The sequence below is a fragment of the Pleurodeles waltl genome, chromosome 4_1, assembly GCF_031143425.1.
Source record: "Pleurodeles waltl isolate 20211129_DDA chromosome 4_1, aPleWal1.hap1.20221129, whole genome shotgun sequence".
In the NCBI taxonomy this organism is placed as follows: domain Eukaryota; kingdom Metazoa; phylum Chordata; class Amphibia; order Caudata; family Salamandridae; genus Pleurodeles; species Pleurodeles waltl.
Window position 1 is genome coordinate 316,644,061 of NC_090442.1, and position 22,015 is coordinate 316,666,075.

Genomic DNA, 22,015 nt, shown 5'->3' on the forward strand with positions numbered 1-22,015 from the left:
AGAAATTGAAAACCAACGTACACTTTGGAACCAGAGGAGAATGTACTCCAAAAATCTGTGTTACACGAGGAATTAGACAGGGTTGTGTTTTGGCACCTCTTTTATTTATTTTATTTATTAATGGAATTGATGATATTTTAAAAAAGGTTAATGCTGATGCTCCTCAGATCAACGGTGTCCCGGTGCCGGTGTTACTATATGCCGACGACGCTGTTTTACTCTCTCGAACACCTGTCGGATTACAACGACTAATGGATAGTTTTTCCTCCTTTATTAAAGATAGAAAACTAGTAATTAATAAGGGAAAAACGCATACCATGACCTGCGGAGCTAAAGCCAAAACGTTAAATGCCTTTTTTATAGACGGCGAAAAGGTGCAACAGGTGGATAAATTTTGTTACCTAGGTATTACCTTCTCTAACGACAGGAAATGGAACAATGAATTTAATAACATCCGGAATAAAATGGCAAAAAATGCTTATGGTATTTATAGATTTGCTGCAAAAGTTGGGGATCGTCGAACCAGGGATATGCTCAAGATTTACCAAGCTAGATGTGTGACTATTGCTCTGTATGGGGCAGGAGTATGGGGTTATAGCTGTACCTATAACTTACAGTTGGAGGAAAATATGTTTTTTAAAAAGCTCCTGTTTTTGCCCATCTCTGCCTCAACTGAATTAAGCCACCGCGAATTAGCCATTAATTATTTAACTGATCTGATATCACTTAGACCATTGATGATCTGGCGGTCTTTTTGGCTTGGCGATGAGAAGCTACTTAACAGAACTATTGTTGAGGATTGCTTACGTTTGGATAAATATCGAGATATTCCCTGGGTTAAATATGTTGTTGTCTGTTTTTCAGACATTTTTAATCTGAATATTTTAAATAATCCTAGTGCAGCAACCACGATCTCCAAAGCAGAAATGAAAAGTATATTTCTAATTTATGCAGAAAGGAAACGAGCAACCATAGCCGGATCATTGTCCTCCGTCATTTTTTATAATAGATACAATCTAATGGAGGGTTTTCCTTTTTACCTAACTACGGTGACTAGGAATTGTCATAAATTTGAGCTAACCAGACTAAGATTTGGGATGGCACATTGTTTAGTAGCCCATCCAAATATTAAGAAACACCCGATTGGGAAATGTAGGTGCGATAATGTATCTACACAGGGCACTGTGCACCTTCTGCTGTTCTGTAAACTGTATACATGTTTTCGTATAGTATTTTTGAAACCTCTGTATGTTAAATACGGAACACGTACAGTTAAACATGCCATGGCTTTAATTTTTAATCTGCAATCGGCAGATATTTGTTTTTATACTGCCACCTTTTTAAATCAGTGCATCAATTCCAGGAAAAGTATGAGTTTTTAATGTATTTTATTATTCATTTTATATATTTATGAATGACCATATGTATTACTCAATGAGCCATTAACTATAATTGATAACTGTAAGTTTTAATTGCAATGTCTTTGTAAATATGTACTGTTGTCTTTTTTTTCTTCTTTGTTCATGCTTTCATGGTCATTTATATGTGCCGAATAAAGCTTTATGAATTGAAGTAAAAAACACACAGCTTCGGCGCTAAAGAAATTAAAAAAAATTCGTTTTGAATGGACTTTATAATAGTTTACATGATGTTCGTTGGATAATTTATATAGCAAACATTTTCAAGGCTCTGCTCGAGCACGGCTCGGCTCCCCCTATTAATTTGTTAGCTCGCCCTCTACCTTTCGCAGCTCACATAAGGCTGAAATATTGCCAGACAATTTCAAGCGTCATGTTTGCTAACCGTGAACACCAAAAATTAAGATATTTGGAGTCCTGCACCGGCTCAGTGAAGGTAGAAAACAGAGGGGATTCTCAAATGCGGGACAAACCAAAAAAATACGAGTGTTGGTGAACCCAGTATGCAACTGAAGCAAGATAAGTATGATGGCTAGGTAGGGGAAGACGTCGGGTACGCTAGAGCAGTGGGCACAAGAGCGGTGAGACACTTATACATGGATGTTAGTCCTTGTGTTGACCTGTTTAGTGTGAAGAAAAATATGTATGCTCACACTGGGCCCATCACAAAACAGAAATGGATGACTTTCAGCAACATACATTTATCAGAAGGTCGAATAAAAAACATCAGTTTTAGTCCTTTTAAATTGACAATGTGTTTTTCTTCTGAATACATGAGGAAAGAAACCAGACAAATTAAGATTTTGAGTGAAGTAAGACACTTACTATTACTTTTCTGCTTGAATTTAGTACGTTTTAGCCACTCAAACATGGCCGCTACTGACGACAAAGGCACAAGGTCTGTCTCCGAATGTAAAACTAGCAGAGCAATCAATCTGTCCGCTCTAGTCCTTGCAGTGCATTCTGGGCCGGGGGAAGATGGCGTTGGTGTCCGTCCGCTTCAGGGCTACCCGTGCCCTACACATATCAGGTAGGTCACGGAGGATGAGAGCTGCAAGTCTCGGAAGTTAAACGTGTTACCTGTTCTATGTTCCGCGAAAGTGATGCAAGCACAATTAGATCATTTTGCTGTCACTGGGTGTTTTCAAGGATCTGCAAGCTAACCCTCCTATCCCCCATTGAACTTTCTCAGATAACTCACACAACACTGTTTGGGAGCGCGCTTGACCTCTGAACAACAGCGGCACGGCTCCCACTAGTGTTGCTTCTCTGTTCGCGAGTTAATGGCCAGGCCGCCTAAAATCGGGTGTCGGGTATGAGTTACAATTAAGAGATCACGTTTGTTATTTGCAGAGCGTGAGAAGCCCATCAGCAGAGCTGTGAAGCTTCTCAGGTTAGTGCGTGAGTAGGTTATCCATTCCTGCTTTTCAGGACTTGTAGTGCTGATCGTCTACACATCCTCGAATGTAAAGCAAAATTCTGGACTATATGAGCTCTTAACGCATGGACCTAGGGCACTTAAGAGTTCTACACAATACCTCGTTTTAGCGTTTGCGTTATTGTACCTGAAGTAGTAAATTCATGTCAAGGAATGTAAAACTGCAAGTACTTTAATGGCAAGGTTAACAGTACCGGGTAGAGTTTATGTGAGAAGAGGAAAGAAACCACACACAAGTGAATCCGAACAATTTATTCCACCAATAAGTTCACAAATGAGACTTCAAGGAGTAAAGGCCACACCCAACACAGCACTACAACCGAACAACAAACGGTCTTTCGTGCGCATTGTACCTTACCATGAAGCGCATTATATGCACCTCATGCATGTCACGAGCACACATAGTTTTCCCCGAACAAGGTTTAAAGTAGCAAACAGACCAAAAAAAAGCATAAAACAGGGGGGAGGGGGCAGGGACAACCTTGAGGACTTTCAAGTGACCCTATACAAATCGCCCATTGTGTGAGAACACCTGGGTAAACTAATACAATTGCATAGTTTTGAAGTGAAATATTGAGAAAGGCATGCATGTAGTCACAGTTTGCAAGTATGCTTTATTGTTATTTACATTCACAAAGTAATTGGACCAAATGCAAAAAAAAAACATGTTTATGAATCTCGCATCTTCATGCACCAGGCAAACAAAGGTGGGACAAAAAAAGGAACAATCAACTAAATGCTCTTGGTGAGATTCCCAAACCTCAACATGCAATTGGCCTAATTAGAAATAATTTTTTTCTTGCGGCAGGTATCTATAATAAAGTTCTGAACTTGAATTTGAAAAGCCAAATAATTTCTTGTGCTGTTCTCTGTGGAGGACAAATTGTTTCACTGTTGTCTGTTGGTCAATCAAGTCGATCATCTCTTTATGTATATTGCATATGGCAACTTGATTCAGTGTTTTCTGGGACATAGTTGATCTTAGCCAAGTTTTCAGTCGGCGGACCCCACTGAAGCTTCTCTCAGCCTCACAAGAAAATACTGGAATGATTAAAAGAATCTGCATTAGCTTCTCAACCTGTGAAAGGAAAGCTTTCTCTTGGAAGCATTTTACTGAGTGTGTCTTCCAGTTCTGGGCCTGAAGAGTACTTAAACATACTAGATAATATATTTAATTGATCTTTGAGCAGCAAAGGTTCAATTTCTTTGTACTGGGCAATAGAGTCCATGTCTATGCCTGTTAAAAGCACCCGTTCAAGTTTTTCATATGTTTGGATGTCTTCCTGATCAAAATGCTGAGTGAGATGAACAGAAAATGTATCCAGAAGTTCAAAGTACTGAGGGCGATAGTAGTCCCCCACGATTAAAGGATGAAAACTTTCTGCTGCTCCATCTATTCGTTTAGGGATTCTTAGCGGTCGTGGCACTTCAATGGCATTAAGATGGAACTTAGCAGTCGTGTGGTTAGTGTTGAACGACTCATCACTACGAAGCTTCGGTATAGCACTTTTTCCTACATTCACAGCAGTCAGAAGCCCAGATATAGTTTGCTGGCTGCCTTGCATGGCAATATTCAAACATTCCAGAAGCTACAGTACTTGGAGAGCAATCTGAAGACCTAGGACATTTGTTCCTCTCTGAATGTGCGCAAGCAAACCACGAGCAGACACATCACCACTGGACTTGGATGTTGATAATTGTTCTAGGCTTTCCAGAATAGGTTCATAATTATCCATTACTTTTTGTATAGCTTTTACATGGACCGTCCGGTGTGTTGGACACAGTGGCTTTATTTTTAACACATTTGTAGGGCCTTCAGTGGTGTGCTTGATGAGGTCTGAAAATAGTGTACGTCATTCCAAAGATTGACCAAACAGATATCCAAGTTCTTGGACATAAAGCAGTGCATCTTCCATTGTGGAACATTTATGTGCTGTAGCCTGCATCCAGATTTGTACAATGTGCCCCACAATGAACATAAAGAGCAAGAGGTTGTTCTTGGTGTATTAATGCTTGTGCACCATGGTATTTCCCTGCCATATTTGCTGCACCATCGTGTGTTGCTTTCAACTTTGACAGAGAAAGACCATGGCGGCATTAAACATCTTTAACAATTGTTGCAGTACCAGTGGTATTATCTGCCTGATACAGTCCAATAAAATGCTTATGAGGGTACAGATCTTAGTCAGTGCAACGAAAACAAAAGCTTTCTTTTTCCTGACCAGATATATCCTGTGTGATCAACAATTACTGTATGTGGATTGTCACCAATACTCTTATGAATCTGATGCAAAACTGCTTGGAATAATAACCGGAGGACCTCATTTTGGATGTCCGGGCTGAGATATTGTGCTCAATTTGCTGTGATCTACTGTTTTAAAGAAGGTACATCCTCTGCTCGTGCTCTAAGAAACTGACGGAAATTCCCATCGCTGTCATCATGACCTCGAAGTGCATGGCCTTGCTTTGCGATAAAAGCAATGGTATGAATGATTTTGTTAAGACAAAGCCAGGCTTCTTTTTGTTGTTGTTGGATTTGCTGTGATAACTGTTGATTGATTGATTGGCACCCTCTATAGAGTGCTAATTAGCTCAGTGCATAAGAATGAGCATAACTGCTCTGGTGCTTTTTAAACCTTTCTATGGCCTTCTTCCAGTTGATAAAAACAGTGCTCCAGAATGCTTCCTCTGCGTTCTTGGAAAGTGCTGTTAATTTCAGCGATTTAGCTTTTGCACAGTGAAAGCAAAGTACCCCTGCCACTCTGTCGCTGTAATGTAGCCAGGGGAAATCCTGGAACCACCTTCCTTGAAAATGCAGAATATGGTTTTTCTTAGCCTGTGACTGTGTTTCAATTATTTGAACAGGCATTGTGCACTCATGCGGTTGGTTTGGTGCCACTGTGCTTCCAAGTGTTTCCTCATTATGCTGAAGACTGGTGGCTGTTGCAGAAGAACTATTGCTTGATTCATCCGAGGAAGTGACAACTTCACAAAATGTTCCTTGGACTGGGGTGTAATCACTAATCTAAATCGGCCACCCTAACTCCATATTGACTTGTAGACTGCAGATCCGGCATATCATTGCAATGAATTATATTAGTTTCTGAGAAGTCTGAATATAGGGTCACTTCACTTGCCCGTTTCTTTACAAAGAATTTCCGGATGACCGTTCTAGGAAAAAAAAGAAAAGATATGTTTGTAGTAGTTGCAATTTGGGAACATTCAGATTAATTAGCTGCAGTTTAAAAATTGCAAACAGACTTTTGTGTGTATCTGTCCATGTAATTAACACCGGAATTGTTAGGAGCAAAGCCTGCCTCCAGCATAAGGATCCTCTCCCAGTGTTGCCCGACAGTGAGGGGAAGTGATGCTAGAATGTGCAAAGGCTTCCAAGAAGGTCTATCCATCTGCTTTAAAACACCGTTAGGTTTTCACAGCAATTCTACTCAGCAATATACCTGACTAGATTGTTTCAGCAATACATATAATACATATAACACTCCAGCATATACTTAACAATGGCAGAGGACCTTACCTGAAAGTTCCTTTAGCTGAACATGACAAATAGTGCGATCAAGCAGGTCTCCAAAAGTGAAGTATTTTTCTACTTGTGGCAAAAAGGAATCTATTGGGGAACACCATATGACATTGTAAGGCGTTTGATTTTGGTCACAGTAATACAAGTATAGTGCTATAGAATTGTTCCGTACTCCGCATAGAAAGAGAAAATGCACAAATGAGGAAATTCTGAAAAAAAAAGCGTATCATCATAATTTGACTAAAAAAGTATCCAAACAGATTGGGCAAAAAATATTCATTTTTTACACTAGACAACTCAGTAGTGCACTTACTTATTGGAAGCGGTAGTAGTAGCAGTGGGCCTTTTTGCAATTTATCTTGATCCACTCACTGACTGTAGGTTGTTGGTCTGGCTGAATGCTGGGTTTTGGTGGCTGGCGACACTGTGTTTCCTTCTGCTCAGGGACGCTGGAGACTTACCACCAGGTAATAGTTCAGGTGAGCCGTAGCTCAGTCTGTGGACTTGGAGTTGGAAGAGGCGCTGGTTACTCAAGGGAGGCACAAAGATGGTCCTGCTCAGATATTAAATTGTGGCACACTTCAGAAAAGAAGGCCAAACACTAGTGTATGCGCAGTGGGCACAAATATATCATTTGCCCTTGGGGGGTGGGAGTCTGAGGGGTGGAGGGGCACCTAAGATAAGTATCCTGGCAGGCAGGAGGGTCCCCTGCACAAAGTTTGCACCCAAAAGGGTTGCAGGGGGAGCTCTCCCATATGGAGGGACCTACCCCAGGGCCACATAGCCAGAGGGGTGGATCCAGGCCTGGAGCTCACCATCGGGGCCAGTCATTATCTCATCTGAAGTCACTGAGGTGGGTGCGGGTGAGATGAAAGTATGCTTTGTGTCGTATTTTATTGTATTTTTAATTTTTATGTATTTTAAGATAGGGTGAGATCATGATTGGTGGGGCAATTCAGCTTACCTTTCTTACCCGAGCAGGACACCAAGTTCACAGAACCCTCCACGGTGTGCTGGCAGGGAATCGAAGGCAACATCCAGGGTCGTGGGAGTTGCAAACGATCGCTGGCATTTGGCCTCTAGGGCCAACCACTAGCGCCTGCGCAGTGGGCACAAAGCTAGAATTTGCCCTTGGGTGGTGCAAGCCTGAGGGGTGGAGTGGGCACCCGGGTAGGAATCCTGGTGGGTAGGCGTGCCCCCTGCAGAAAGTTTGCATCAAAAAGGGTTGCGAGGGGAGTTCTCCCATATGGAGAGACCTACCCCAGGGCCACATAGCCAGAGGAGTGCATCCAGACCTGGAACTCACCATCGGAACCAGTCATTATCTCATCCACAGTCACTGAAGTGAATACGCAGCAACTGAATTTAGATAATATTAGGAAATTAGATGTATTAGCACCTCTGTTAAGGCTAGACATCTACACATGTAAATTAAGCTATAAATATGATGGGGTGACTGCGTATAAATGTTTTAAATGATGATTGATTTTAATTTGCTGCTTCGCAAATAAAATACAGCTGGGGTTTTACAACCCCCTAACGCAAGAAGTGTGTTCTATTGACTAAAAAGACACGTGGGAGAGAAGAGGGAGGCCTCAGCAGTTCCTGGCCATATTTTCATATATATTTAGAGAGAGGTGAGGGTTGAGAGGTTAGTGACAGCCCTGGCAAGCCAGACTAACTGTGCATCACTCAAAAAAGAATGCATCAAGAGGCACCCTGTGCCACTGGTGAAGTCCTTTGTTGTGCCAGAGTCTGTGTGCCCCTTTTTTTTTCTTTTTTTTTTATCAATCCCTGTTCTTTCTGAGAGGGCTGGGACTTGTGTAAGGTCTAAGGCAGTGTACCAGCCACATTGCCACTGACTGTAAATGCATGGTTACAGCAGAGAGCTGTCTAGCTGTCTCAGTGGAACCGGAAGGAGCAGAAGGCAGAGGAGAGAGGTAAGTGGGGCTGTGTTTGGGGTGCAAGGTTAGGGTAGTTTTAGGACAGGGTGGGGTAGGTTTTAGGGTTCAGGGTGGGGGAAGGGGTCAGGGTAGTTTTTAGGGTGGTGCAGGGCAGGTTTTTGGGTACAGGACAGGGAGGTCGGGTAGTTTTTAGGACAGGCTGGGGTAGGTTTTAGGGTTCAGGGCAGGGGGTCAGGTAGTGTTTAGGACAGGACGGAGTAGGTTTTAGGGTTCAGGGCGGGGTAATTTTTAGGACAGGGTAGGTTTTAGGATTCAGGCCGGGGGCATCAGGTTCATTTTTAGAACAGGGTGGGGTAGGTTTTAGGGTACAGCGGGTAGTTTTTAGGGCAGGGCGGGTTAGGTTTTAGGGTTCAGGGCAGGGGGTCAGGGTAGTTTTTAGGGCAGTGCAGGGTAGGTTTTTGGGTACAGGACGGGAAGGTCAGGTAGTTTTTAGGGCAGGCCGTTGTAGGTTTTAGGGTTCAGGGCAGGGTTTCAGGTAGTTTTTAGGACACAGTGGAGTAGGTTTTAGGGTTCATGGCAGGGGGTCAGGTAGTTTTAAGGACAGGGCAGGGCATGTTTTAGGGTTCAGGGTGGGGCGGGTAGTTTTTAGGACAGTGTAGGTTTCATGATTCAGGCCGGGGGCGTCGGGATGATTTTTTAAACAGGGTGGGGTAGGTTTTAGTGTACAGGGTGGGGGTGGGTAGTTTGTAGGACAGGGTGGGTTAGGTTTTAGGGTTCAGGGCGGGGGTAGTGGTCAGGGTGGTTTTTGGGGGCAGTGCAGGATAGGTTTTAGGGAACAGGACGTTGAGATCAGGTAGTTTATAGTGCAGGGGGGATATGTGTTTAGTGTCAGGGCAGGGGGTCAGGTAGTTTTTAGGACACTGGGTAGGTTTTAGGGTTCAGGGCAGGGACGGGGGTCAGGGTAGATCTTAGGGCAGTGCAGGGTAGATTTTAGCGTACAGTACGGGGAGCTCAGGTAGTTTTTAGGACAGGGCGGGGTAGGTTTTAAAGTTTGGGGAAGGGGCGGGAGTCAGGATGGTTTTTAGGACAGGCAGTAGGTTTTAGAATTCAGGGCAGGGGTGTCGTGTAGTTTTTAGGGCAGGGCGGGGTAGGTTTTAGTGTTCAGGACAGGAGTGGAGAGGTCAGGGTGGAACGGGCAGTTTTAAGTGCTTGGGCAGGGTGGAGTATGGTATCAGGTCTAAGAGGACAGGGCGGGAAGAATTTACCATGCATGTAAAGGCATGCGTGATAAAGATGCAGTCATTGTTGAGACCGCATTGTTAACCCCTTCGCTGCCAGGCCTTTTTCCCTCCTGTGCCAAGCCTTTTTTGGCTGTTTGGGGCAGTTTGCGCTTAGGCCCTCATAACGTTTTGTCCACATAAGCTATTCACTCCAAATTTGCTTTCTTTTTTCCCAACATCTTAGGGATTCTAGAGGTACCCAGAGTTTGTGGCTTCCCCTGGAGGAGACCAAGAAATTAGCCAAAATACAGCGAAAATGTAGTTTTTAACAAAAATAATGGGGAAAAAAGGGCTGCAGAAGAAGGCTTGTGGTTTTTTTTCCTGAAAATTGCATCAACAAAGGTTTTGCAGTGCTAAAATCACCATCTTCCCAGCTTTCAGGAACAGGCAGATTTGAATCAGAAAACCATATTTTTCAATAAAATTCTGGCATTTTACTGGGACATACCCCATTTTTACAATTTTTTATTCTTTCAGACTCCTTCCAGTTAATGATAGAAATGGGTGCGAAACACTAAACATCTAAACATCTCTGGAAAGTAGACCCAATTCTGAATTCAGCAAGGGGTAATTTGTGTAGATCCTACAAGTGTTTCCTTCCCAAAATAACAGCTGAAATAAAAAAATATTGAAATTGAGGTGAAAAAAACAGCCATTTTTCTCCACGTTTTACTCTAACTTTTTCCTGCGATACCGTTACGTCCGCTAGAGTCTTCTGGTTGCGGGATATACAGGGCTTGTAAGTTCATCAAGAACTCTAGGTACCTAGAGCCAATAAAGGAGATGCACCTTGCAACGGGTTTTCATTGTTTACTGGGCATACAGCAATTAATTTGGTGAAATATAAAAAGTGAGAAATAGGTATCAAGAAAACCTTTGTATTTCCAAAAAGGGCAGAAGATAAGGTAGTGAGAAGCAGTGGTTATTTGCACTTCTCTGAATTCCGGGGTGCCGATACTAGCATGTGAATTACAGGGTATTTCTCAAATAGACGTCTTTTTTACACACGGTGTTACATTTGGAAGGAAAAATTGTAGAGAGAGACAAGGGGCAATGTCACTTGTTTTGCTATTCTGTGTTCCCCTAAGTCTCCCGATAAAAATGGTACCTCACTTGCGTGGGTAGGCCTAATGCTCGCAACAGGAAACACAACATGGACACATTACACTTACATTGAAATCTGACATGTTTTTTGCAAAGTGCCTAGCTGTAGAGTTTGGCCTCTAGCTCAGCCGACACCTAAGGAAACCTACCAAACCTGCGCATCTTTTAAAACAAGACTCCTAGGGGAATCCAAAATGGGGTGACTTGTGGGGCTCTGGCTAGGTTTTGCTACCCATAATCCTTTGCAAACCTCAAATTTTGGCCAAAAAAAACACTTTTTCCTCTCATTTCGGTGACCAAAAGTTCTGGAATCAGAGAGGAGCCACAAATTTCCTTCCACCCAGCATTCCCTCAAGTCTCCCGATTAAAAATGGTACCTCAATTGTAAGCCTAGCGCCCATGACAGGAAATGCCCCAAAACACAATGTGGACACATCACATTTTCCCAAAGAAAACAGAGCTGTTTTTTGCAAAGTGCCTAGCTGTGGATTGTGGCCTCTAGCTCAGCCAGCACCTGGGGAAACCTAGGAAACCTGCGCATTTTTGAAAACTAGACACCTAGGGGAATCCAAGATGGGGTGACTTGTGGGGCTCTCACCAAGTTCTGTTATCCAGAATCCTTTGCAAACCTCAAAATTTGGCCAAATCACCTTTTACTCACATTTCGGTGACAGAAAGTTCTGGAATGTGAGAGGAGCCACACATTTCCTTCCAACCAGCGTTCCCCCAAGTCTCCCGATAAAAATGGTACCTTACTTTTGTGGGTAGGCCTACTGCCTGTGAAAGGAAATTCCCCAAAACACTATCTGGACACATCAAAATTATCAAATACAAAACTACCTGTTATTGAGGGGGCACCTTTGTTTTTGGTCCTGGGCTCAGCAGCCATCTAGGGAAAGCTACCAAACCCAGATGTTTTTGAAAACCAAACACCCGAGGGAGTCCAGGAAGGTATGACTTGCGTGGATCCCCCAATGTTTTCTTACCCAGAATCCTCCACAAACCTCAAATTTACCTAAAAAAACTAATTTTTCCCACATTTCTGTGTGGGCTCACCGTACCGGGACATACCACCCAACGTTCTCCTCAGTCTCCTGGTAAAAATTATTCCTCACTTGTGTAGGTGGGCTAAGTGCTTGTGACAGGAAAGAGCCAAAAACATGTCGAAATTGAGGGGGAACCAAAGAGGTTCCAAAAGGGCAGTTTGAGAATAAAGATTTTTAGGCTGACGAGTGCAGCAGAATTTTTATCAGTATAGATGAGACAATGCTGGGTGGTAGGAATTTTATGAATTCCTGCAGATTCTGGAAGGTTCCATCTAAAAAATGTGGGAAAAATGTCTGATTTTCAGCAAAGTTGAAGGTTTGCAGAGCATTGTGGGTAAGAAAATGCTGCGGGGTGCATGTGAAACACACCACCCTGGAATCACCCAGATGTTTAGTTTTCAGATGTGTCTAGGTCTTGTGGATTTTTCTGCATGGCAGCGTCCCAAAGTCCATAAAGTGCAGCCCTCACCATTCCAAGTGGGACGATTTTGAGAGTTAGCCAAGCTCTCATGGCCCAAATGTAAAACCAAAATAATCAAATGTCCTCTTGCTTGCAGTGGGATAAGATGTTTTAGTGTGCCGGGGAGAGCTGAAACACTGTTACCCCCTTCAGTTGGGGTGGGGGCATAACCAGGCCCATACTGGTTGGTAGCCACCACCCCACAATTTTTTTTATTTCCCTGGCATCTAGTGTGGATCAGGGTAATTGCCCCATCTGGGCAGAACAACTTTGGCCACATTTATTTGGGGTGGGGGTATGGCCACACCCCCACCCTCTTATTTTGAAAAAAAATAATCTTCCCTGGACTTGGGTGGGCTTTCTGCCTCCTCTTGGGGCAGATGGGTCTTCCAAAAATAGGGCAATCTGCCCCAAGGGGGACAGATATGGCCAATAGTAATGTGCTCCCATGGGGAGCGACCCTTACCCAAGGGGCTGCCCCCCCCCCCCCCCCCCCCCAAAGAAAACACACACCAATCTCTGGTGCCTAAGTGGTTTCTGCCCCCGGGGCAGATCGCCTAATAGAAATAGGCCGATCTGCCCCCAAGGGGAGCAGAAATCTCCTAAAATAAATTTGCCCCTCCAGGGCAACCCTTGCCTAAGGGCTCACTCCCCTTGCGTGAAATTGGCGCAAAACAAAATCCTGTGTGCTAAGTGGTTTCTGCCCAGATCGGCCTCATAAAAATAGTCCGATCTGCCCCCGAGGGGGGCCTAAAATAAATTTGTCCCCACAGGGGAATGACCCTTGCGTGAAATTGATGCAAAAAAATAAAGATCCCTGGTGTCTAGTGGTTTCTGCCCGGCCTAACAAAAATCGGCCAATCTGCCCCCGAGGGAGGGGAGCAGAAATGGTCTAAATACAATTCCCCCCCTCCCCCTCCCCCCCCCCACCAGGAGCGACCCTTGCCTAAGGGGTCGCTCCCCATACATAAAAAAAAGAAATGTTAACATAAACAAAAATATATCCCTGGTGTCTAGTGGTTTCTGCCCCTCTTGGAGGCAGATTTGCCTAATAAAAATAGGCCGATCTGCCTCCAAGTGGTGGCAGAAATGGCCTAAATACAAGTTGCCCCCCAGGGGAGCGACCCTTGCCTAAGGCGTCACTCCCCACCTCTAAAAAAACAAAAAAAAAATGATCCTTGGTACCTAGAGGTTTCTGCCTTTCCCTACCCCCCTCCCTCCTTTCCGGGGGAGATCGGCCTAATAACAATGTCCTAAAATGAATTCCCCCCCCGAGTGACCCTTGCATTAATTTCCCTTAAAAAAAAAAAAATAAAAAATAATCCCTGGTGTCTAGTGGTTTCTGATGACCCTTGCCCAAGGGGTCCCTCTACTTATGCCAATTTCCTTATTTGAAATAATCCCTGGTGTCTAGTGCGCATTTCAGCATCCAGATCGCTTTACGATCTGGCTGCTGAAATGCTCTGAGAGACTTCAATCAATCAATCAATCAATAATATTTATAAAGCGCGCTACTCACCCGTGAGGGTCTCAAGGTGCTAGGGGAGGGGGTTACTGCTGCTCGAAGAGCCAGGTCTTGAGCTGCCTCCGGAATGCGAGGTGGTCCTGGGTGGTCCTGAGGTTGGCGGGGAGGGAGTTTCATGTCTTGGCCGCCAGGTAGGAGAAGGATTTCCCACCTGCCGTTGTGCGGTGGATGCGAGGGACGGCGGCGAGTGCGAGGTTGGCGGAGCGAAGTTGACGGGTGGGCGTGTAGAAACTGAGGCGACGGTTGAGGTATTCGGGTCCCTTGTTGTGGAGGGCTTTGTGTGCGTGGGTGAGGAGCCTAAAGGTGATCCTTTTGTTGACGGGTAGCCAGTGCAGGTGTCTCAGGTGGGCGGAGATGTGGCTGTTGCGGGGTATGTCGAGGATGAGGCGAGCGGAGGCGTTTTGTATTCGCTGAAGACGTTTCTGGAGTTTTGTGGTGGTTCCTGCCTATAGGGTGTTTCCGTAGTCCAGGCGGCTTGTGACGAGGGCGTGGGTCACAGTTTTTCTGGTGTCGGCAGGGATCCAGCAGAAGATCTTTCGGAGCATGCGGAGAGTGAGGAAGCAGGAAGACGATACGGCGTTGACTTGTTTGGTCATGGTGAGAAGCGGGTCCAGGATGAATCCGAGGGAAGGAAATTCCTTTCCTTCTCTTTGAAGCCTCTCAGGCCCCCATCACATGATCAGAAGAGAAATGCAAAGCAATCCTATCGCACTGGAAGCTGAGCTTCCAGCACAATGGGCAGGTGGCCTTTGATGAGGTCATCTGACATCATCAGACGTCACTGGGGGGGGGGGTCGGGGAAGAAAGGGGAATGCCTTCCCCTTCCATCCCTGCCTATTAAGCCCACGGAGGGAGCACCAGTGCTCACTCAGAGCTCATGTGCGAGGACGTAATAGTTACATCCTCGGCACAGAAGCACTGTGCTGGTGGACGTAACCATTATGTACCTGGCACAGAAGTGGTTAAGGCATGCGTGATGTATGTCCCTCATACCAGTGTAGGGTGTCAGAGCACTTTACATCACACAGACGTTACACAGAGACAGTCATCATATGTGTGTAAATCAGTGTGTAGGAAAAGTTAGATAAGACAGAGGACTACAAGGTGTAGGAGTCATAGGTCATCCATACTAGTTTAAGAGTGCCCTGTCTGGAGAAGCGCAAACTCAGAATTTAAAACATAGCGCCATGGTTGGGGGTTCTCTTTAATAATAAGAATAGATTTTCACTCAAATGAACCAGTTTTGCAACATTAAGTTAATGAAAAACTGGGGAACAATCATAACATTCTAATCTATACCTTGCAGTTTGTATGCAGCTCTTTGATGGCAGTCGATTGCACACTGTTCTATATTAGGTTTTAACTTATAAACTGCAAGGGACAAAAGGATCTCTCTGACCAAAGCAGTAACCCACAGACCTATTCACATGATATGCACTTTGTGACCTGCATGTAGAAGTTCTTTGCAGCAGGCATATTAACCCTGTGCACTAGTACTGTTTTATGATGACTCAAAACTTCCACTGTTCAAAACTTCAATCTCTCTCCAGGAAGACCATTAATCACAGGATTGAGATTTTTATTGTTGCCTGAAAACTGATGGGGGCAAGGAACACCCAGCAGGTGCTTTTAAAGCTACTTTCAAGCACGGATGTCACCTCGGGGACACTAACTACCACTGGGGCAGTTGAGACCCTGGTGGCAGTGAGACAGACTGCAACAGAAACGGGGCCCTAACAAACATTGTCGCACAGTGTTCCACCAGCACGCTAAGGCCTGCCCCGCTCATATCTTATAGTGAATTAACAATACTGTATTTAAAAAGAGAGATGCTCGGCAACACAGCACTGTATTTAAAAAGAAAGGGAGATACTTTATTTAGTTCCCTCAACCTCATTACCGTATTCAAATCTTGCTGCTGTCTTCAGGTTAAGGGGCCGCAGGACCGGATTTCAGACAGCAATCAACAAATGGCCTCTCTCCCTTTGATTTCAGAAATGCAGACTGCAGGCAGCTGTGGGCTGTTGGCGGCAGGGTGTGAAAGAATTCCTTGTGTGCTGCAGCACAACAAAAGGGCAGAGATGGCGAGTGGCCTTTGTGACGTCACCCATATGCTCTGACCATCAGATTGGTCGCAGGTAGCTAGAAGCAGGTCACAGGTCAAGTGCAGGGCCAGTATAGGTCAAACTTTTGCACGCTAATGGTCCTGCAAATCAGATAAGAGAAAGGGAAATCCTTTTGATGCCCCCCCTTCCTCCCTCCACTCCAAAATCTGGGAAGATACATCCCCTGCATCCCCCACACTTCTTATGCCCATGACACTTGCCCAAGGTGGCAGGGCGAGGAGGAGGGATACAACTGCAAGCTCTCTATAACGCCTTTGTTTGCCCCGCAGCATAGGATGTGCCCAGGCAGTCCTGGGTCAAGGGCAGGCCTGTCCACACCCGTCAGAGCCCGGGTTGGGCCACCTGTCTTGGTTTTGACATTACAGAACTGTGTAGCTGTCCGTAAGTGCCTTTTTAATCACCCTGTGCTGGCGTTTCTTCATTGGTCAATTTGCCGGCCTGATGTGAAAGAAAAAAACTTTGGGGGACTTTCCAGCTCCCGCTACACCAGTATACTTCTGTTGATCGTATACTTGAAAGAGCTATGGAGGTGGTGAGCACTGAATTTCTGCTAAGAATAGGCTCTCGCTGAATGCGGCACAATAACCACAGCACTTTCCGATAGAGCAGCCCTTGATAATTTAGTAGGCAAGACTTTTGCACACAGCTTTTTTTCAGCCACCGCCATGCCGGCTTCAGATGCCGTTTTAGTGGGAACCATTGGTCTACCCTCTTTAGCATTAAGCAAAAGTATCACCTCCCCCTCGTTACCTAAAAGGAGTACAAGGCTTGTAATGCGTAGTAAGCAGAAAATGCCATCCAAGCATCTTAATTTGATGACCCAGACTAGCCTAACCCTATTTGTGGATTCAGTTCTCATGGACAGACCAGTCAGAACCCTCTCTGTCTTGATCTCAGGAGGGAGGTTCCCAAAATGGATCAGATCTGGATCGATCGGTTTATGGAAGCATGCAGTGTAAAAATGAAAGAACTTCTGCATGCATAGCTTTCTCCCTTAATTGAGAGTGTAAAAAACATTAATTCACAAATTGCATTCTTGCTTAGTCAGTCTAGGCGTCCCCCTTTGCCAGGGGGTAAAACCCAAACAGTCCATTTTTCTCTGACTTGGCAACTGTCTATTGCTGCCTACATCAGGGTTGCCTGCAGTGCCTCCTCCAAGCCGACCTGCTATTAACTTTACATCTTCAGTATGTGTGGGTAGCTCTGTTTCAGCACAGTACCCTCCACCATCTGATGAATCTAGCGCATACCGTGAAGTAGCAGCTCTTTTATTAACCGTAGTAACCCAGATGCGACTTACGCACCTTCAAAACTCAGCCTCTTAATTCTCTCCACCACAGCATCTACATCAGGGGAGAACAGTAAGCCCCCACATACCTGCGGAGCTCAGTTTTCCATTCCTCTTTGGAATTACTGACGCTGTCTTCACTGTGGACTGACTCCCAGCCAAAAACTTATGTTGAAAACCAAGTTATTTTACCGCAGTTTGTAACACTGTTACACCCGGTACAATGACATTCTTACAAAGGATCCTTTGGAAGTCAGCCCAAGGAGTCCCCTTTACCCTGCTGAGTTGGAATATAATGGGGCTAAAGGGCAAGATCACTAACCTGGACTAGATAAATCCAGTTGAAAAGTATGATTATTTGCCTTTCAGGAAACCTTGAATACGATACACTCTACCTGTCCTGGTTATTCATGTTACTGATGTTGTTGGACTTTGGGGTTGAGGCCGCGTTAGTGAACTCCCTGTATTAGTTACACAAGAATCTAGTAGTGAGGGTTCAGTTTGGTCCTGCAGAAGAATTGTGAGACTCTTTCCCGCTAACCCGATGGGTACGCCAAGAATGTATTTCGGCCCCACTCCTCTTTATCATTTTTTATCATCAAACAGTTCCCCACATTAACCAAACTAACCAGTGATGTTCCAGTGCACTTGGAGGTCCCTGTCCCGGTGCTGATTTACTCAAACAATGAGGTACTTAATGGCACAGACCCTGGGGGCGTTGTGTGTGCTGGTGGAATCTGTTATATCTTTTTGAGGGAACTGGACTTGGTCACCAACTTTGGAAAGTCTCACGTTATGGCATGTGGGCTGGGCATGAAAAATCTTACCAGATTAATGGTGACGGGTAACTCAGTTGGCGCTGTGTATGATTTTAACTATCTGGGGTTTGTGTTTAACAATGCAGGGTCTTGGCAACCTCAGATCCTCAGTTCTCGCTTGAAGTTATCGATCAGTGGGAGCTTTATTTAGTATACTGCAGGCAGGGAACTGTCCTGCTTTTCATGAGCATTTGTAAAGCCTTATATGGCACAAGCAGTGACTGTGCAAACCTCATCTGTAGGCATGTCCTCCACCTTCCTCCTTCTAGCTCTCATCTCATCATTCATTCCCAGACAGATCTGCAGTATATTTCCAACAAGGTGAAGATGGCCCCTCTTTTATTATGGATTAGCATCTGGATTAACACTGAGATCAGTAAAAGTAGATACATCATTTTAGATTGTATCAAAATGGATAATGCTAACTCAGTTCCCTGGTTAGCTTATGTTCGTAAGAGCTTTACAGCTTTGAGCCTACTGGGCTTTTTTTGATGCGCAGTTAATAGTTTTGTCACCTGCAAATATTACTGTCAGAGACATGCAAAGGTCCCATTAAATATTATTACCATGTGTTTATTTTGTACACAGGGAGCCATGCTGTATTTAAGCCCTGCATTTTCACACTGGGAGAGATCCCTTTTATTTTGTTTCCGAGTGGTGATTAATAAGCTTCCCTGGTACTTACGGTCTATTGAGGGTGCCAACCTCAGTATGTCCCTGTGATGGGTTCTCAGAGCAGACTTTGCGCCATTTTATGTTTCTTTGCAAATTTTATAAACCTTTTGTATTACTGTTTAACAAGCCAATTTTAAAACCCTTGGGGGTTAGGAAACGTAGGGATGATCGGATTTATTTATATCTCCAGTTTTAAAAATATTATGATATAATTTGTGGCATTTGCTCCTTTCCAAAAACCAGCGGTAAAATGTAGGAACTCAAATAAGGGTTTAATCTGATATCTTTATTCCTGATGACTTGTAGAGGGCCACTGAATTGTTTTTTATACATTGTTGTGCATCAGAAATTGTAATGTATTTTATATTTCGTTTTTATTGTGGATTTGACTCTGAAATTGTTATGCATTTTATGTATATTTTATTTAAGCACCTTTTATTGCCATATCGTGATTTTAATAAAGTAATTTGACTTAACTATTCTGTTTGTGTAAATGCAGTCGTGATTTGCATGTGGGTTGAAAACACTGCAAATAAAATTCAAATTCTCTGTTTCCCACATACAGAATACCAATTTAAATTATTAGACTAGCCCTTTTCCCACCAAGAGCCAACTCTACCCTTCAGATTGCAGTGCTGACTATTTCCACCACAATCGACCTCAGACAGGAGACTGTGCCCAGCTTCTCTTCAGAAACAACCAGAAAATTATTGTTTTCACCTTCCAGTGGCTCAACAGCACCTTTTAGCAAAGACGCTCTTGAGAGGTTCTAAAACTTCCCACCCACAATATTGTCCAACATTTCAGTAACAGGATATGATCTGTAGGGTACCCTTCCCTTTGTCCATCAGGCTGACTAATGTATTTCCGTGTTTTGACATTTATGTTGTTTCTCTTCATCTTTTTGTACACTAGCACTGTACTTATTTTCTGCAAGTCATCTCTTGGAGTTTCACCAGATTTCTTCTTTAGCCACCAGTGACCAGTTTACACTTAGGTTTCTGTACCCTCAACAGCTCAAACGGTGACATCCCCAAAATGTTGTTGACTATAGTTATTGGTAAACAGCATAGCCTGCAAACCTTTACTCCAGTAAGTTCTACATTTCACTGCCAATGATATGGATTCCTTAATAGCCATGTTAAACCTTTGCACCTGTCCATTGGATTCTGAATGGAGTACACGTATTGCCCAGCAATTAATGCCACACTTTGCAAAAAATCTTATTTAATCATACTTATAAATTGCGGCCCATTATCTGCAATCCCCTCTCAGCAAAAAATATCATCTAAAAATTCTGCTACAGCATCAGATATGCTCTTTCCATCTTGTTCACTTCTAGTCAGTTTGTGAAATAACGTTGAGCACAATCCCAAAAGGCCCCTGTCTCAGAACAGAAAAAGGAGCAGTCACATAAGTGCTTAATTTCTTCCAGGGTCCATTTGGCATCCCCACTGGTAAGTCTTCAGACTTGTCTCTTCCTCTACATGGATCATGCTCAAGGTCTCACTTATCTAAGATTGAATCCATCAAAGGCAATCGGTGAAATCATGTTCCACATTTCGGTGTCCGACATAATCAATTGTCCCTCGAAGAAAACAATTAAACAACTAATTCCGTATATCCAGCAAAGATATTATTTTATCACCGCTTACCAATATTTTATTCTCTATGGCCAGCTCAGCCTGCACTTTAGAATATCCACTTAATTCCCTCTTTACCCTATGCTGATCCGGCCACCCATGAATGGTGTAACTTAACACAGGTGTCATGGTTTCATCCTTACTCATCTCAGTCATCCACTTTTTTAATTGATCCATTCTTCAGTGTTTCCCCTGCAAATGGATACATTTGAGACTACCTCACTTTTCTCCACACGATCTTTAGCAACTCCTCCTGACAAAGACAGTCATAACATACAGTTTGCTTTAATGTTGTTGTTGCCCGGAATGTACTCAACCCTATACAGAAAAGCGTGCAACTTTGCCGTAAGTCTGACCAGTCCTACTATCGGAGATCACCCACTACCAGGATATATCATATTTACCAGAGGTTTGTGGTCTTAGTGTAAATCTTGCCCCTCCCATAAAAACATTCTGAAATGCTCAGCTGCCCAAACGCATGCAAGCAATTCTGTATAATAGAATAATTTTGCTCCACTGGTTTCCAAGTCCTTGGTCCATACAGTACCAACCACTCTCTTCCCATGCCACTCTGAACAAGTGCTGTTCCAACACCTCAGATGCTTGATTCCACATTAATTCCACATTCTTTCCCTGTGAAGAATTGAATGGTTTTAAACACAGGTTTTAAACACAGGATTGCACAATCTCCCTCTTACATTCTCAAAATGAGTGGTTTTGACACAGCAAATGAATTTCAATAAACATCTCCATCATTCCACTTTCTTTGCACCTCCACTAATGGTATTTGTGAAAGGTAAAATCTGCATTAGACCATATGAATTGATAGAAAGGCAATACACAATGACAAATTATTATAAATTGCAGCTATGTTGGTGTCTCTAAGCATCGCATGTTTTGGACAACCAACAGATGTAACATAATGTGTATTTGTAAAGCACACGTATCACCCGGAGGTATCAAGGTGCCGAGTAATAGATGTTTATAGTTGCCCAACTCGGTGGTACCCATTTTCTCAACCTCAGAAGGATGAAAGGCTGCGAGCACCTGCAGGGATTTGAAACTGTGAACCTGAGATTGAACCCAGGCCCGGCAGTGGACGCATTAGTTCACTAAGCCACCAGACCCAGCATCTGTATATCTCTGCAATCAGAAGAGTCTGACGGACGTAGCTCAAATTACTTTATTAAATCGGGTTTTGGGGCAAACTATTACAGATAAAAACGTCACCTATTTCCCTTTTTTCTACTTATGGTCATTAGGTTTTGATTGCAACGATTGAATATGAAAAGCACAGCAATCAACATAAATCACCTTTTTCTGAATTCCAAATGTTGTCTGTTTTTCAGAATTACATAGTTTTCTGGGTTTCTTCATGGGTATCACAACAGTTTATTCCACAGACGAATATATGTCGGAACAACGCATGCTGGAACCACTAATGGCTTTCCCACGAATGCCTTAGGAACAAATTTTCGTTGTAAAGGCATGCGTGGAATGGCATGGATGGTTGCAGCATGCGCCCCGTGCCTAAAACTACTGCAACCCCCAACCCCTAAAACCTAAAAGTACCCCAACCCCGCCCCTAAAACTACCCCAACCCCCCACCCACGAACCTAAAACTACTGCAACCCCCACCCCGCCCCAAAAACCTAAAATTACCCAAACCCCACCACCCCGCCCCATAAAACTAAAATCACCCCACCTCTAAAACTACCCCCCCAACCCTACCCCATCCCGCCTTACCTGACC

General features: G+C 43.9%; 1 protein-coding gene across 1 annotated transcript in view; it reads left to right on the top strand.

The window, feature by feature from the left end:
• Window positions 1-2,352: 2,352 nt before the first annotated feature.
• The window catches only part of NDUFA9 (NADH:ubiquinone oxidoreductase subunit A9), a 164,243-nt gene continuing 144,580 nt past the window's right edge, over window positions 2,353-22,015 (top strand). Inside the window, exon 1 of the mRNA XM_069228426.1 lies at window positions 2,353-2,448. Within this exon, the coding sequence (XP_069084527.1) occupies window positions 2,397-2,448 (52 nt within the window). The 5' untranslated portion in view covers window positions 2,353-2,396. The remainder of the gene's footprint in view (window positions 2,449-22,015) is intronic.